Here is a 15825-nt window from a genome sequence, read left to right on the forward strand (position 1 = left end):
GTGCACATAGTTACCTACCATCTGTTTTCCAATAAATAGCTATTATGCTAATTTCTGTTTCAATGCGCAACAATTAAAGCCGGGGAGTATTCCTGTGATATTCCACAGCTGTTGCCTTTGAAGGTTTTATTTATCCTTCTGAAGTGCAACAATTTTGGTTTCGTAGCCGACTCTGCTTGGCAGTGTTGGGTTTTGTGTCGAAAATGGCGGTGGCTGAAATGCAAACCGGGGCCGTGTCTGAGCAGCACCTTCAGCGACGTCCCCGTTGACATTCCCATTTCCCTGGAACGGGAGCTGCTCAGGATCCCTTGGCAGGACCTGGATTGGAAACATTCTGTGCCTGTACAGCCCGTGTTCCCCGCTGAGCTCTGCTGGCAAGCAGATGAGCACAAAGGGGTCGTTCTGGGGAGCGTTTCTGCTGCGTTGGTTCATTCTGGCTTGGGGGAGAGAGCCGAGATGGATCCTCAGGCCCGGGCGAGCGAGCAGCACGATTTCCCTACAATCATAACCAGCACAAGGAAATTAGATCTCTAAGTGGGTTGAATCTGATTTAGTAATAAGTCAATTTAATCACTAATGACTCCAACGCAGATTTTACAAGGTGATCAATGGCAGGACGGCAATGATCGATCAGTAGCGTTGCCTTTAATTGGATTTTTATGGGTATAATATAGTTTTTCAGAATTAATGTACCATTGCTTTGCGTTGTTATTCGTTTAACTCAAAATTTTATTTTTTTTTTTTAGAAGAAATGATGCTTCAAAACGCCGGTTGGCTTTTGAAATACTGCCTTTAAGGGCACCTCAATAAAAATTCAAATGAAAAATTAAATGCTTGCTTTTTTAGTAACTGAATTCCCGATTTGGTCAGAGGTTGCTGTTGGCCCCGTGTTTCCGAAAAGCGCAGCTGCACGTGGAAAACGTGCAGCTTCCCTCCGTGTTCCGTGGGAAGCAGGAGGCCAAACGTGACTCCCGAGGAGCTCCCTGTCCCCGGCAGTTTGACACAGTAATCTTCCCTGGCAGTAATCTCCTTGTCCCATGTGTCCTGCTTTAATCTATCAGCGTTTCTGCAGCGGGCTGCAAGAAATTGATTTTCAGTAATTTTAATGGCTGAATAACCGGCCCCGTCCCAGAGTGGGTGTTCTTTTTCCACGTTTGCAGTGGCCAATGTGGTAACCGAGGGCAGTGTTCTGGATAATGGGTTTCATTAGCTCTGCTGCCTGAGGTAAAAAAGCAGTAGGTGGGAATAAGGCCTTGTTTTTGATGTCTAGACGTTCATTTCAGCTGTTGCTGCAATATGATACATTAAAAGGAAATATGTAACATAGCTCTGAGGAAATATGTATTCTTTGAAACTAATTCTGCTTTTAAACTGCACAAGGCAGGGTGACCTGAATTATTAAAATGTGGGTGGCTGGATTTCTTAAAGGTATAACTATCTCTGCAGCCTCAACTTGCCTTCTCCTTCCTTCCTATATTTTCTTTTAAGTAAAATATGTCAGTTTGGTCACTGAAGCAGAACAGAGATCTTATTATCTTTCCAGTATCTCTGCTGGGAGACCTAAAATTATTGAAGTATTTGCTTTGATATTTGGCTGCGACTTCTCTCCTTGAAATTTTTATAATGGTTCTTTTTTTCTTTTTTTTCTTTTTTTTTTTTTTTTTTTTTTTTTTTTTTGAGAACATGGCTGGCTTCATAAAAATCATGGGACACTTTGAAGGCCTTAATATCTCTGACTTGAAAATCAAAAAGACCCCAAGCCAACTGAGCTGCTCATTAATGTATGTTTAAATTATCAATTTCCAGTGTAAGTCTAAATTATTGTAGTTGCCTTTAATTCTTTCAACATCTGATCTCCAAGAATAAACTTAAAAATCAGCACAAACCTTTTATTGATTTTTTTTTTTTGAACCTGCGAAAACAAAATCATGACAAATATCTAAAAGCTTCACATGTGAAGGCTGTTGATTAATTCCCATTCTGGGTGGAGACCAGCAGTGAGATTTAGCACCTTGGCTGTCATCTATTAAGTGTCAAATACACTTTTTTTCTTGGTTTGGATTTTCTGCTGTTCTTGATTTTTTCCGGAGAATCTTGATTTTTAGAGACAATATTAATAGACTCATTGTTTATTTTGAGAGGTGATTTCATTGTCAAAATAACAAAGCACGTGTAGTAGTTGCTCCTTTTGGTGAGAAATGTGCTGGTAAGGTTCTGCCTCTGTTGCAGGACAGCGAGGAGGGGATGAGCTGCTGGTTAAAATAAAGTAAATGCTACTCCCAGTTGCCATCCTTGACTCGTCCAGAGTGGGCACAGGCTCAGATGGGTCAGTGAGCATGTACAGATGAACATCTGTGCACACAGAGGGAGCTGTGTGAACATCGGTGTAAATCCATCACATCCATCGGTGTGAACCTGGAGGAGCTGAGGATTGACGGATGACAGGGAGCCTGGGCCCCAGGAGGTCACCCAGTGTGCCACCCTGCTCAGGAGGGGATTGCTGCAAACAAGGGATCAGCTTAGCCACAGCTTTGTCTCCCCAGCCCCTGGAGGGTGTGACCCACGGGGTGTCCCATCGGCTGTGCTGCCTCTCCAAACTCCTGTCTCTGCTCCGGCTTTCCTGGAGGAAAGCAGAGTTACAGCCTCTGTGATACCTTCTCTTACTGAAACGTTCAGTCTTTGCATGACCCTTCCCTCAGGAGTTCTCTTTTTTGGAAGATCCTTTCACAGCTGGTGTGCAGTGTCACATTTGTTGTGTCTAAAGAGAAATATTTCAGCTGGAGTAACAGGAATCCCCTCAGGACAGGATGGAGGTGCTTGGCATGTTTTGGAACCTGTGCAGCACCTTCACTCTGTTGGCTGTGCCTGGAAGAGCTGTTGGCAGCACTGAGGAGGGCTGGAGTTCAACCTGCTGAGCGTTAAGAGCGTTACAAATCGTTGTGTAGACGGACAGAGACCAGCAGTTACTCCCTGGCCTTCAATCTGCTACGTGGACCTTAAAATACTCTTCTAAAAATCTAAAAACCTCGTGTCAGGAACTTCGCAATTTACAGGGATAGTCTAATTTTTCTTGTTTTGCCAAGGGTTGTTACTTGAGGCTGAAACCTGCTCCAGTTATTTAAACACTTTTGGAGTCTGGATCAGGAAGCTGAAGAGCAGAGAGGAAGTGAAATGCTGCACTTCTAATTTTTCCTCCTCATTTTTAGTGCATCAGACATGTGTCCATGCCCTTAATTGTGAGAGGTACTTTTTTTAGCAGGATAAAGAAGCATTAGAGGTAATTACAGTAAGTATAGTGCATTAATATATCAGGGAATTAAAGGCATTATTTATTATAGGAAAATGGTTATGGCAATGTCTTATGATATACCCAGAGTTAAATTTAATAGGGAAATAATTTTATTTCCATTTCATATATAATTTAGTTGAGTGCTGAGCGATACCAAAACCAGTTTGGAAAATTAGAGTATTGAGGGATGATCCCAGTGCAGACTTTCCCCTTTTCCCTGTCCCAGGCACTGCAGCTCCTCAGCCAGTCTGATCTCATCATCAGACACAACCCTTGGGCTCGGCTGCCAGGACTTCCAGGGCGAGGTTAACGTGGCTTTCTCCTGCATTTCCGAGGATTTTGGACATGTTCCTCAATGCCATTCCTTATGCTGAGGGTGGGACAGCCGTGAGTGCAGCTGGGCAGTTTCCATTCCCTCATCCCAGCCCTCCTGCTGGGATGTGTGGGGCTTTCACATCCCACCAGTCCCGGTTTGTGGGGGTATCCCAGAGGAGATGAGCAGGGAGAAACAGCACAGGGCATGTCCTGTACCACAATAATTTGGTATTGAAATGATTCCAGCTCTACAGAATAGTACATTTAAACGGTGTAAAGCAGCACAGTCTGACCTGACTTCTTCTGGACTGGCAAAATTATACTGGCAGAAAGTAGTTCTGAGAGATGATGTTGTTGTTCTGTAGCTGGGTCTGTTAGGCTGGGAGTGGGTGATGAGTTAGGATTGAGAACATCAGAACTGGATGGGGGGAACTCTCCTGCAAAATCATGGAATTGGTGCTTGTCTCTCCCACTTTGAGTGAATTTCTTAAAGCAGGGACAACACTGGCAGTACACCCTAGGGTAGGGTGGAACTCAAGGAGAGCTCAGGGCTGTGTAATAGGGAATTTCTTTTAGCTTTAACAGATTCTGTCAACTTCATGACGCTAAAAATGTGATATTTTTATTTAAATATGGAATTTTCATCGAGTTGAACTCAGGTGTGATCTCTCTCATAATATATATATATGTGTGTATATATAGACCTATACAGAGATATGTAACTTAAAAACTACATATGGAATCATAGAATCAGCTGGGTTGGAAAAGCCCTCCGAGATCATCCAGTCCAACCCTTGATCCAACCCCGCCATGGTTCCCAGCCCATCCAGTCTCACCTTACACACTTCCAGGGACAGTGACTCCACCCCCTCCCTGGGCAGCCCATTCCAAGAGCTGAGCACTCTCTCTGTAAAGAATTTCTTCCTGATGTCCAACCTCAACCTCCCCTGGCATGTATATATATTACATGTATATATGTGCATATATTATACACACATAGACCCGTTGATGTATTTGGGAATGGTGCAGTTTTTAAGTGCATTGCTGTAGCACCCTGGCAGCATCCCGGCCTTCAGTGGTGCTGAGCTATGGAGAATTTAGACATCAGTAGTTCTGATAACGCAGGGAGGCTCTGAGTTTCCCAGGAGCACAGTTCTGCACACAAACGCGAGGCCATGGGAAGGTGTGTGCAGTGAACAGCCATGGCCCATGACACCCTCGCTGCCGGGGAGGGTTCCGAGCACGCTGTGCTTTCAAAGGAAGGGGCTTTGGCTCCCGCGTGTGTCTTGCCATTCTTCTGGGGAAGGCCTGTGCCGTTCGATAAGGTGATTTAGGGACTAAAACATGGCTTTTCCATTCTGCACGAGGAGAGAGACTCTGTTAGCGGCATTAGCGTATCACCACCCTGCACATGCAGCAATCGGCCTTTTCCTGCCGGAGCTGCAGGTCCTGGGGAGGCAGCGAGCAGTGCTGGGCTCCGGGCTCTGAGCACCGGCGATATTAGTATTTACCAGGCAGCACAAACTCCTTGGAAGCTTGACTTTTAAACGCGGTTGTAGAGTAAACTCTCCTTAGATAATCATCTCTGCATGACAGACGTGCTGCTGGAAGGTCTCCTCCTGTAAATGGGCCGGGGAGGGGTGTTAAGTATTCAGTGCTTAACATGCAGTAAGTAGAGTTTTATGTTTGCATTTCTAAAGATGTGCCGACTATTCCTGTAAAGTTGAAATGGCAGAGCTCAGACAATTAACAAATTCTTCCTCCTTGACGAAGTTATTTAATCATCTGTTTTCACTCTGCGTCTTCTGGCTGAATGAGATTTGGAATCTGGTGCGGGCATACCAGAAATAGCTCAGCGCTTGGTAGTTTTAGCAGCCAAATCCATGAGCAATGACAGCAGACATTTCTGAGGTTTGTGTATCCTTCAGGTGCTTGCTTCGTTCCTCTATGAGAGATAATTAGATTTTTTTGTTTGTTTGTTTTAACTCCAAAATTTTTAACTCCCTGTAGTTTGGTACCGATGCACAGTTTTTATTTTGGCCCAAAATCTGCAGTAGTTTAAGTCAGTACAGTGGAGGAATTTCACTTGAGTGTGACGGTGAGAGGTTCAGGGGAGTTGTTTAATGTCGTTTAAGTTATGTAAATTGATTTCACACCTTTAATGATTCGCTTTGTTTCTTGATTGTCTGCATCTGTGGATAAGTTTCTAAAGGAACTCTGAGGAGTGGTGGCAAAGAACGATCACGAATTCCTCACCCCTGTACTTGAATATTGAAGGCTACAAACAAATGGGTTTGATTTTATGCCTTTGTGGTTTTTTTTTTTTATTTTTAATTCAAAGTCGGTGTCTGCAGCAAGTAGAGATTAAAGCTACATGGGCAGTGTAGGTAATAGTTGAAACAGCTTATTGAAATAAGCTATTGTTGGAAATTTCTGGATAAATTTTGGATAAATGTTTGCGTTTCCCTGTCCTGAGCACGTTGATGTTTTATGTTTTTGCAGTGGTGGAAGAAGGATTCTGGGAGAATGGACTTTCCTATGAGTGCAGGACCCTGCTCTTCAAAGCGATTCATAATCTTCTGGAAAGGTAAGAAAAGCTCTAGGGCTCAAATGTTTCATTTTGATACTTAAAATAATGCAGGGATACCTGCAGAGCATTTATATTGTACTGCTCTCAAACCACACTTTTTCAGATGTAGAACTGTAGGGCAAGAGAACAGGGTAGGGATGGCTCTCTTAAGTCGTTAGCTTCAGTAATTTATTACTAAATGCTGTGCAATCTGATTAAACACTCCTGCAAAGGATAATGTTGATCTGTATTTCTGCTCAGATTTTTACTGGGGAGCTGTTTCAAAAGCGAAACAGAAAAGTTTTCACCTTCCCGAGGTGTTTACAGAGAATAATTGTATCTGACCTTCAGCCCCTTTGAGGTTACATATCTTGATGCATATCTTAAAGCTCTTAACTCTCTTTTCCCATTCTTCCTAGTTACAGGTATGTCACAACTTGATTAAATTTGTGCACGGTATTTGGGGTGAAGCTTAGCAGTTCCTGGTTCTGAGAGGCCTAATGTATTCTCATATATTGATCATATATATCTATATATATCTATATATATCTTGACTGCAAAGTTATTCTGTGATTACTTAATACACTTATGGCTTTTTCTTCTTAATCCAGCTATCAACTCTTAAGCTCACTGAAGATTATCTTGTTATTAGGCCTGTAGTGTGTGACATGGCATCTTGGACTGTAGAGTTTTATTTCTGTTTCTGCAGTTTTTCAGGACCTTCCTATACGATGTCTTAGTTCCTACAAATTTGGATTAAATTAAATTTCATCAAACTAGTCCCACTTTTTCACAAGTAGTAGTAGTAATAATAATATTTAATAAAAAATTTAATGCACCTCGGTGTTACAAAATTTAACACACCTTTGTGTTACAGCACTTTTTCAGGAGGCAGCATTGCCTATTTTTCTTTCAGAAAAAAAGCAAATACTTTGATCTCGTCACATGTAGTGCCCTGTTTGCTTTGCTGTAGGTTTGTTAGTGGTGAGGTCTCTATGATGTTCCCAGGGCAGTGTTTCCACGAGCAGGGTGACTGTCCCCTCAGGGTCCATGTCCACAGGTACAAGGATTAGGTGCTGTATTTCCTATTTTCTATCTCACCAGTCTCTTTAGGGGATTTTTGTAAAAGTTGTAGAGTCCTTAGGGTGAGTAAAAGTATAAACTTTAAATTCCAAGTGTAGAACGTTCACTAGTTCTTTTACAGCTTTGCAGTATAAAAGGGAAACTTGATTTGATGTGTGTTTATTAATCTGTAGTGCCCCGTGACGTGTGCTCCTAGCGGCTATTTTTATTCTTTGGATATCCTGAAGTAAATTTTTGGTTGTTTTGTTTTAAATAACCTCCCTGAGATCAGCTGGCAGAGGTACCTGTCCAGAGCTGTTGTGTCCAGCTGGGGCTGAAAAGTCTGTGTCTCTCAGTGTCAGCTGGTAACACCTCAGGTGTTTGCTGAGAGCCTCAGTTCATGCCCTGATAACCTGATGTGATCCCTGTCAGGATAAGCTGATACAATTCCTGTCAGGATAACCTGAGGTGATTCATGTCACGATAAGGGGATACAATTTTTGCCACGATAAACTGGCACAACTCGTGCCACAGTCCCAGCCCCTCGCCCTTGGACATGAGCGTCCCACCACTCTCCTGACGACCTTTTTTACAGTATTACACCTGGATTTACTTCAGGTCATTCAGTTTTTAATCTCTTTTTGTTTGTTTGTTTGTTATATCAAGTCTAATTATTTAAAATAATAGCAGTATGTGTGCAGGCTTTATTAAAAAGCAAATGAGCACTTTAAAGACCCATCCTCTCCTGTGTTTAGGAAAAGCTCTGTTAACAAAGCAGAAGGCTGGGATTCCATTTTGAGGCAGTAAGAGGGCTGAGGTTTTGGGGGGTTTTGGGGTTGTTTGGGGTTTGTGAGGGCTGAGGGAGAAGGGCTGTGGCGGGAAGGGAAGCCCTGAGTGGGGAGCTGCCCCTCATGGAGGATCCGTGAGGGACCCTCGGGGACAGTGCGGGGCAGGCAGGGAGGAGAAGCCTCTGCTTCAACTTTTCTGCAAGAAAAAGGGATGTTTGCACAACTGTTTGTGTTATTTTCCCCCCCCAGTACCCACCTTAGCGATCAGGTGATGTTAATTGGCAATATAGAAAACACTAAAAGAGCTGAAGGAATAGTACTCAAAATATTACGGTGCTGTTTCATAATAATTAGTGTGCCCTTGTCAGGTCGTGGTTTGTTTGGTTTATTTCATGGAAAAATCAGAAATACAAGAGGTCAAGCACCAGTGAAGTGCTAAGGGAGGAATGGCTCAGCCTGGGCCAGGGAGAGCAGAGTGTTTCATCTCCCTATTTCATATCATTAAATAACTGCTTTCTGTGACCTGTTTTTTGGTGGGTTTTTTGTGTTTTTTTTTACACAAGTCCATTGTTGCAGCTGACTGTGAAAGGACAGTTACCTTTAGTGCTTAGACAGCAAAAATAACACCGTGCTGTCATTAACTGCTCGCCCGGCTGAATCCGAGATCTGCTGCTGCAACCAGGACTCCCGCTTTATGCGGGATTATTCCTTAAATAACCCATGAGGTAGTTTAGCGTGGAGGGTTGGCTGATTTTTAAGGCCAAATCTACCCATGAAGACTTTTTTTTTTTTTTAATGGGAAAGCAGCATTAGTTTGAGGCAGTTAAACCTGCCGTGGTGAGGCGCAACGGTGTGGCCATGGAAGTGACTGTGGGATGGGGGAGAGTTTATTACGATTTTTGCTACTACGGATTATTTTCTTTAGGGATCTGCTGTAAACTTCACAGGCTTCCTTTTGTTTGTATAAAACACACTGGCACTGACAGACTGCTCTGATAGCAAATATTTCCTAGGGAAGCAGTTACTGAAGCTCCTTTTTTTTTTTTTTTACCCTCCGATGTCTCTCTGCTGGCTTAGCTTTCATATTCAGTTTAAGATATTGGTATATTCGGCTGAACTGGATTCTTTCTGCTGTAATTGAGAACGTGCTGTTTGAATTTTCTTCATTTTTTAACTTTGGAAAACCCTGCCAAGTTCATACAGAAGAATCAGGAGCATATTAGTGTCTACATTGTCAGTCATCCATTTTCTCTCTGTGTCTTCTAGGTGTGCTTTTGAAGTACATATCACACAGTTTTTCTAAACCTTGAAGAAAGTACATTCCCAGAATGTTTCATGTGATTTTTTTTTCCTTCATTTTGGCTAATCTCTAGCAACTGCCATAGGAACAACCCACTAAAAAGCAGAAAAATACAGTTATTTCTTCTAAATAAAAAAGCACTGAGTAGATGTGAAGTGTGTGGGTAAAGCATGCACACTGCTTGTCTATATAAACCACTAGCAACAAGTGACCAGTTTTTCAGAATTTTTGAAGCATATGATGTACCTGACTGAAAAATATTCCTTAGTAATGGATTTTTGGTTGTGATTCCTCGGGCACCATGTCCCACTGCATGTTTAATGCATGGAGCACACTTAGTGTTGGTATATGTTGCTGGTGTGATTTATCTGCACAGAAAGGCATCAGGCACTCCCTAACTTGTCAGTTTAAATTGGTTATTGATCACTTTGCATCCTCACTGTTGGGGTTTTTTTTTAGAGACACAGAATATGTAGTTTCTGTCAAGAAAGTGTGAAGTTTTAAAGGGATCAGCAGAAAATGGTAACCTGCTACTCTGATTTGGTGATGTGGGAGTGCACTTGTTGGAGGGAGGTTTTCTGACAGAGGAAACAGTAATTGTGGAAGTTTCAGCACCTGAAATCGTACTGTGGATCATGTGAGGGGAAAAATGGTTCATTGTTAATATTTGCTTAATGCAATTTCCTGTCACTCCTGTACTATATTACACCACTGACATGCCAGAAATACGGGAGTGCATATTCTTTATGGTGGAGTCTGAGAGGAAGACTGAATAGAAAAGAATCGGTGCTAATGAATGGCCTTTGTTCAGGAAGAGGAGTGTGAAAAGTAGGATGATGGATCATTCAGCAGAAAAAGCAGCTCTGAGCAGAAAAGGTTCTGGCAGAGATGAGGGGAAAATGCAGATGTGAAGTTCAGCATCATGAGATGGGACAGGGATTCTCTGTGACTTCTGTGGGAAAACAGAAAGTGACAAAGTTCTGTGAAAACCCAAAGATACCAAGTTGATTTTGATACGGTGGAAATTCAGCTGCCTAATCCCTTAGATTCACTGTCTTCAGAGGCTGCTTTTAATGGCACCTCAAGATGTAATTAGTAATTGCTGCTGTAATTGTTTTCTAGATGCCTGATGGATAAAAACTTTGTAAGAATTGGAAAATGGTTCATCAGACCCTATGACAAGGATGAGAAGCCCGTTAACAAAAGGTAAGGAGATCTCTGTGTCGAGTCCTGCTCGTGTCAGTGTTTTATCTCGCATGATGGTAATTTGAGGATGCATTTTGGTGCTAGTTTTTCCACTTCTTTTACTGTGTAACAAGTAAAATCACAGACACTATGTGTTCCCATCAGTCATACACGAAAGCAATTAAGTAGGTTTTCAGCCCTTGTTATGATAATTTAAGATGCGAGGGCGAGGTTGGTATTTATCCATTAACTCCCCAGAAATGTCACATTTATTAATATCTTTTGAGCAGCATCTGCCTGTTTCTCTCATTATACAACAGAATTGCAGGTAGTTGCAACGAATTATTTGAATTTCTGGGCACTAAATCCCCAACCTGGCATTTCAAGCAGTAAGATAAGTAGTCCTCAGATTTACTGATTTATTTTCTGTAGAGATGCCAGCCTTGATGCACAGCTTCCAGTCCTTAGGCAGCTGCCAAATCAGACCTATAGGGGCGATTAATGCCCTTCTCCCACAGCCACATATCCATGGAACAGGGATATCTGGCTCCACGCTCGGTGCTATTTCCTCTCCCAGCTCTAAAGGTTACGATGTTCTCAGATCTTCTGGTACTTGCATTTATAGTCATCCGCTAAACAAGTTCTGTCAAAAATAATCTGAGTTAAGCTGAAACACAGATTTTCTAACGGGAATCATTTTGACAGAACTGGGTTAGGAAGTGACTAAACAGGCAGTTATGCTGGAAGATTTGAAGGTAATGAGCAGTGGAGATGAAGTGGGGTGGCAACTTCTTCATCCAGCGCGGCTGCAGTCGCAGCAATGTGTCTGGTGGCAGCGTAGGTACAGGTGGAAGTCGTTCTGCACATCACACGTGCATTTCCCTCCCCTCTCCTCACCTCACTGCGTTGTTTAGCTACAGAAATGTTGCAGTGCAATGCCACAAACCGTTTTCTTCGCTGAGTGACAGGTTTTGTGTAAAGCAGGTACTTCCAAGCAGCAGTTGCTTTAGAGAGAATGCAGTGATTATACGTGGCTCTGTCTCCTTTCTCGAACCAGAAAGCGTTAACTTAGCAAGGGGGCTGTCTCTCTTTGTGCTGTTTGCTTTGTGGCTGGCACTGTGTGTGTGTAACCTTTGATTTCCCATCGATCCCATGGCAAGGAGCCATGGAAAGGTCCAGGTTTCTCTGTACCTTCCTCTGTCCTGGCTGTGCGTAAGCACCTTCCTCCCCCGTGTTTTCCCTGCTGCTTTTCTGGCCGCACCAACATCAGCTTTATTTTCTGGAACATTAATTCCCTTAAGTGACGTAAGAAGTGGCCACTTCCAGCTTCTGGATCGGGGAGGCAGTTCCTTTGGGCTAAAGCTGTTTGTTTTACCCACGTCACTGCAGCCTGAGCGCTCAGATTAAATGTGCTCGTGAGTCTCCTCCTCTCTGTTCCTGGGGGGTATCAATTTAAGGAACAAGGCACGTGATGCAGGAGATGATGTCTGTCAAAACCAGCAGCAGCACTGGCATGGAGGGCATTGTGTCCTTAGGATTCTGACAGATTAGGAGGTCCTGTGTCTGATTTAGGTGTGTGTGACACCAAATCACTTGCCCAGTGCAGGGGTCTGCAGGGCGCAATTGCATTTGTAAGTAGATGTTCAGCACGCACAGAAATAGATCTGGTCTGCAAGATGTTACAAAACCTGAGTTCGTGTGGAACTCAGTTTGTGTCTGAAGTATTCCATACATAAAACTGGCACTGAGGATTTTAGGGTTGAAGGGTAGAGTCTTGATTTGAAGGAGATAATGTTTGTTGTTGGATTGGTTTCTCTGGTTTTTTTTCATAAGGTTTCAGTGTAGTTCCTCTGGACATACACCATTTCAAAAGCACTTATTCAGCAGTAATAATTATGGCCTAATTTGAAATAGGTTTTGTGTTGTTTCAGGTTGTTAACTCTTCTGCTATAAATATATTGTTGGAATTAACTGATCTTGCTGAAACATGGTAGTCCAGACTGCAAAAGTGGATAGTAGAGTCACCTGCAGGCAGCAGCAGCAGCACGTTGTGGGAGGCTTTGGGGACTAATCTGTCCAGACACCTTTTATTTAATCTTTTAAGCTTTCTTTCTCAGTACAGCACAAAAAGCTATCTTCACACAAATTGATTCCTGCTAATTCCAGATAAATTCTTTGTGGAGCTCTTGCTCTAAGCAGCCTCTTGTTCCAGACAAAGCAAGCAGGAGCAGTGGCAGGAAGAAGGGGCCAACTGAGAGTGTGTAGGTGCATCAGCTCTGTGGGTAATGCCTTCATAACCAAAAAAGTGGTATTTAAAAAAAATATTATTCCAAGTCGTGGTAATATATGAAAGACTAGAAATAAGTTGCATGTGTGTCCAGTGGTCAGGTTGAAGGGTGGGGGCAGGTGAATCCCTGTTGAAAATGCCCTGAGTGTGGAAAGAGAGATCTGTATGGATCTGTACCCCCTTGAATGGTGAAAAACAGCAGGTTTCATTCTGGCAAAGAAACAGAACCATTAGAGAGAAGAACTCTGCTTTTATGCTTGTGGGGGAGTTAGTCCTCTCAAGTCTCCAACATCCACTAACTTCAGGAACACACTGAAGAGCCTGGGACTGGGTGTGAGTGAACAGGGAAGGAGTTAAACCCCACAGGACTGGCTTCCAGGGAGTAAATTCCTTCAGGACCCGTGGGTTTTGTGAATGGCATTAGAGGCGAAGGTCTGTGATTCTAGAATGAAGTCAGGGATGAAGTGGAGCATGGCAGTGGCCCTGACCTACTTGTGAGATGTGAGAGGAGCCTCAGCTCAACAGAGGGCCTGGCCTGCCTTCCCGGGCAGTGCTGGGATCCCTCTGCAGGATGGGCTTCCCTGCCCTGCCAGGAGCAGGGAGGGGACAGCAGAGGGAGTTCCAGACAGATCCCTCTCCTCTTGTGTTTTGTTTTCTTTACAGTGCAGACCAGGTCCTTTTGGCAGGAAATTTAGTGCAGAACTTGTGGGTTTTCTTTCCCGAGTATCTTTAATATCATGTGTCACTTCCCAAACAGCTCTGCATGTTTTACTGTCTGCACTACAGCAGTGTGTGTCTGAAATGGCTTTCATGCTGCTGAGGGAGAATGGCAAACTTGATTATTTTTCTGCACAACTTCCCAAAGGGAATCTGTATGTTTGGAGTTCACAGAGCTCATCTGATCCCAGGCATTGGTAGTGCCTTCCGCTGTGGGGTGGAAGTTCTTCCTCATAGTCTGTTCAGAATCCCTTCCTCACAATCCATTCAGAATCCCTTTCCAAGTTTTGTACAGGTTTGGGGTTAATTTGCTTAAATGCAAAGAGCACCTGAAAAAATAATTGTTGCTTTTGGTAGCTTAAATAATTCCTGGGTCATCCCCCCTTCCAAAAGAGAAGGTTCCACCAGTGGGACATTTTGAAGCAGAGCTGGTTTCTTGCCGTGTTACTTGGGGAGAAGACAGGTGGGTAGGATGGTGTCTGTCCACAATCACACCGCTGATTGTGACCCCCTCGTGTGAGGTGCTGGGCCACAGAAATCCCTGAGTTCTGAGTGCATGGGCTGCATCTCCATGAACATCCTGAGCATTTGTGTGTCAGCTCTGCCCCTGTGGATGCAATCCCTGCAGCTCCAGGGGGAACTGGGAACCAGTCTTGTTCGGAATCCCACAGGGAGGTTTGGTGAGCCCTGGAGAGGAGCTGCAGCTCCAAGAGGAACTGGGAACCAGTCTTGTTTGGAATCCCACAGGGAGGTTTGCTCCTGGCCCATGGCAGGGCACAGATAATTTTTTTGGCGAATGGTGTGTAGGTGATGCTGTAGAAAAGTATATTTACAGTGTTGCCAACAACATTATAAATGAGGAAAGATGAGGACAGAAAATAAGAAAAGTCATTCTGACTTAATTTTAAATAATGTGTTCTTATTCTTGACTTGTCGAAATAAATGTGATGGAAATACTGAGTAATAAGAAATATTCTGTATTTTCCAATAATTCTCCCTACCCCTGAAAAAATAAGCTTTTCTGTTTCAGTTTAAGAGGCTTAGTTCCCATATTTTCATATTTTTGAGGTTTTAAGTTCTGAAATGTTCTGTTCATCTTTGCTGAGTTTCTTCTGAGGATTACTTCTGTTTTCAGTAAAACCATACACCAAGCTGCTGTGTTACATCTCTGGTTGGTTGGTGTTCTTTTAATTGGTAATCTTGTGTGTGCTAAAGCTGAATTAACTCTTACCTCCTCTGAAATGCACCCAGTGGAAAATGGACTGAGTTCATATTTTAGCAGAAGGAATAGTATTGAAATACAGAGTATAAAATCAGATTTCTTCATTTGCGTTTTTCAGCAAAAGCTGAAAATATATCAGGGTGATCTCAAAGTGTCCTTAATATCAGCATGCTTATGTTGAGTTATTTTAAAGTAATTTAGTATAATTTTATTGAAGCATATCAATTTAATATCATTAATAAAAATAATGTATTTTTATGTTTTATAGAAAAAAACCAACAAAACATTAACAACTAAGGGTTACCTAAGGTTGCTGTTGAGGTGGTTTGGGAGAAGGCTGTTCAAGCATTACCATTTTATTTACTATTATCTACTGTTATGTATGCTGCTGGGAGTCTTGGATTATTTTGTTTGTCTTTGTCACATTCCAAGAACGTAAAAACCTCGATGGAAAACGTTAGCAAAAAACCTGTGCAGGGAAAAAAAGCACTTTGGACTGAAAATAGTAATGTGCTTTATCACCAAAGTAACTGTCTAGATAAGCTGTAAATTAAGGGGTATTTGGTGTTCAATTGCCTTTTTATTGTGTTTTTTTTATTTAGTGATGAAAATAATAAAGCAGCATTTTGTCAGAGCCGGTGAGCTCTGTCAGGGAGCACTCTGGAAAGGCTCAGTGAGTGTGTCAGACACTGCCCCAGCCTGCAGTGCCCCTGCACTGCTGGGCTTTAGGACTCGAGTGGGGTTTGAGTGGGGTTTGTGCAGCCCCTCAGCCACGGGACCCCGATCCTGCAGCTCCCACCCAGGGCTGCCCTGGCCTCTCATCTGCCTTCCCGGGGTGCAGGCATTACACAGGCAGCGGCAGAGCCACCCCAGCACCGATCCTTCAGGTTCCTTGGCCGTGGGACCGTCACTCCATGCAGGGGTTCCCAGCGTGGCGGGGCAGGGCCGGCACTCACAGCGTGGCCTGCCAAGGCAGTTCTGTACTCAGTGTTTGCAGTCCCCGGGTGCTGGGAGCACAGGAGACAGGCCCTGCTGACCAATGAGCTGTTACCAGGATCCTCATCCACTCCCCTCCTGGGAAAGGAAAACTC

The 15825-nt window shown here is 43.3% G+C and overlaps 1 protein-coding gene across 1 annotated transcript in view; it reads left to right on the forward strand.

The window, feature by feature from the left end:
* The window catches only part of MED13L (mediator complex subunit 13L), a 163287-nt gene that overhangs the window by 72557 nt on the left and 74905 nt on the right, over nt 1-15825 (forward strand). Inside the window, exons 3-4 of the mRNA XM_050318231.1 lie at nt 6107-6191; nt 10446-10529. Coding sequence (XP_050174188.1) covers nt 6107-6191; nt 10446-10529 — 169 coding nt within the window. The remainder of the gene's footprint in view (nt 1-6106; nt 6192-10445; nt 10530-15825) is intronic.

The sequence above is a fragment of the Myiozetetes cayanensis genome, unplaced genomic scaffold, assembly GCF_022539395.1.
Source record: "Myiozetetes cayanensis isolate MyiCay16 unplaced genomic scaffold, myiCay2020 scf21, whole genome shotgun sequence".
Classification (NCBI taxonomy): domain Eukaryota; kingdom Metazoa; phylum Chordata; class Aves; order Passeriformes; family Tyrannidae; genus Myiozetetes; species Myiozetetes cayanensis.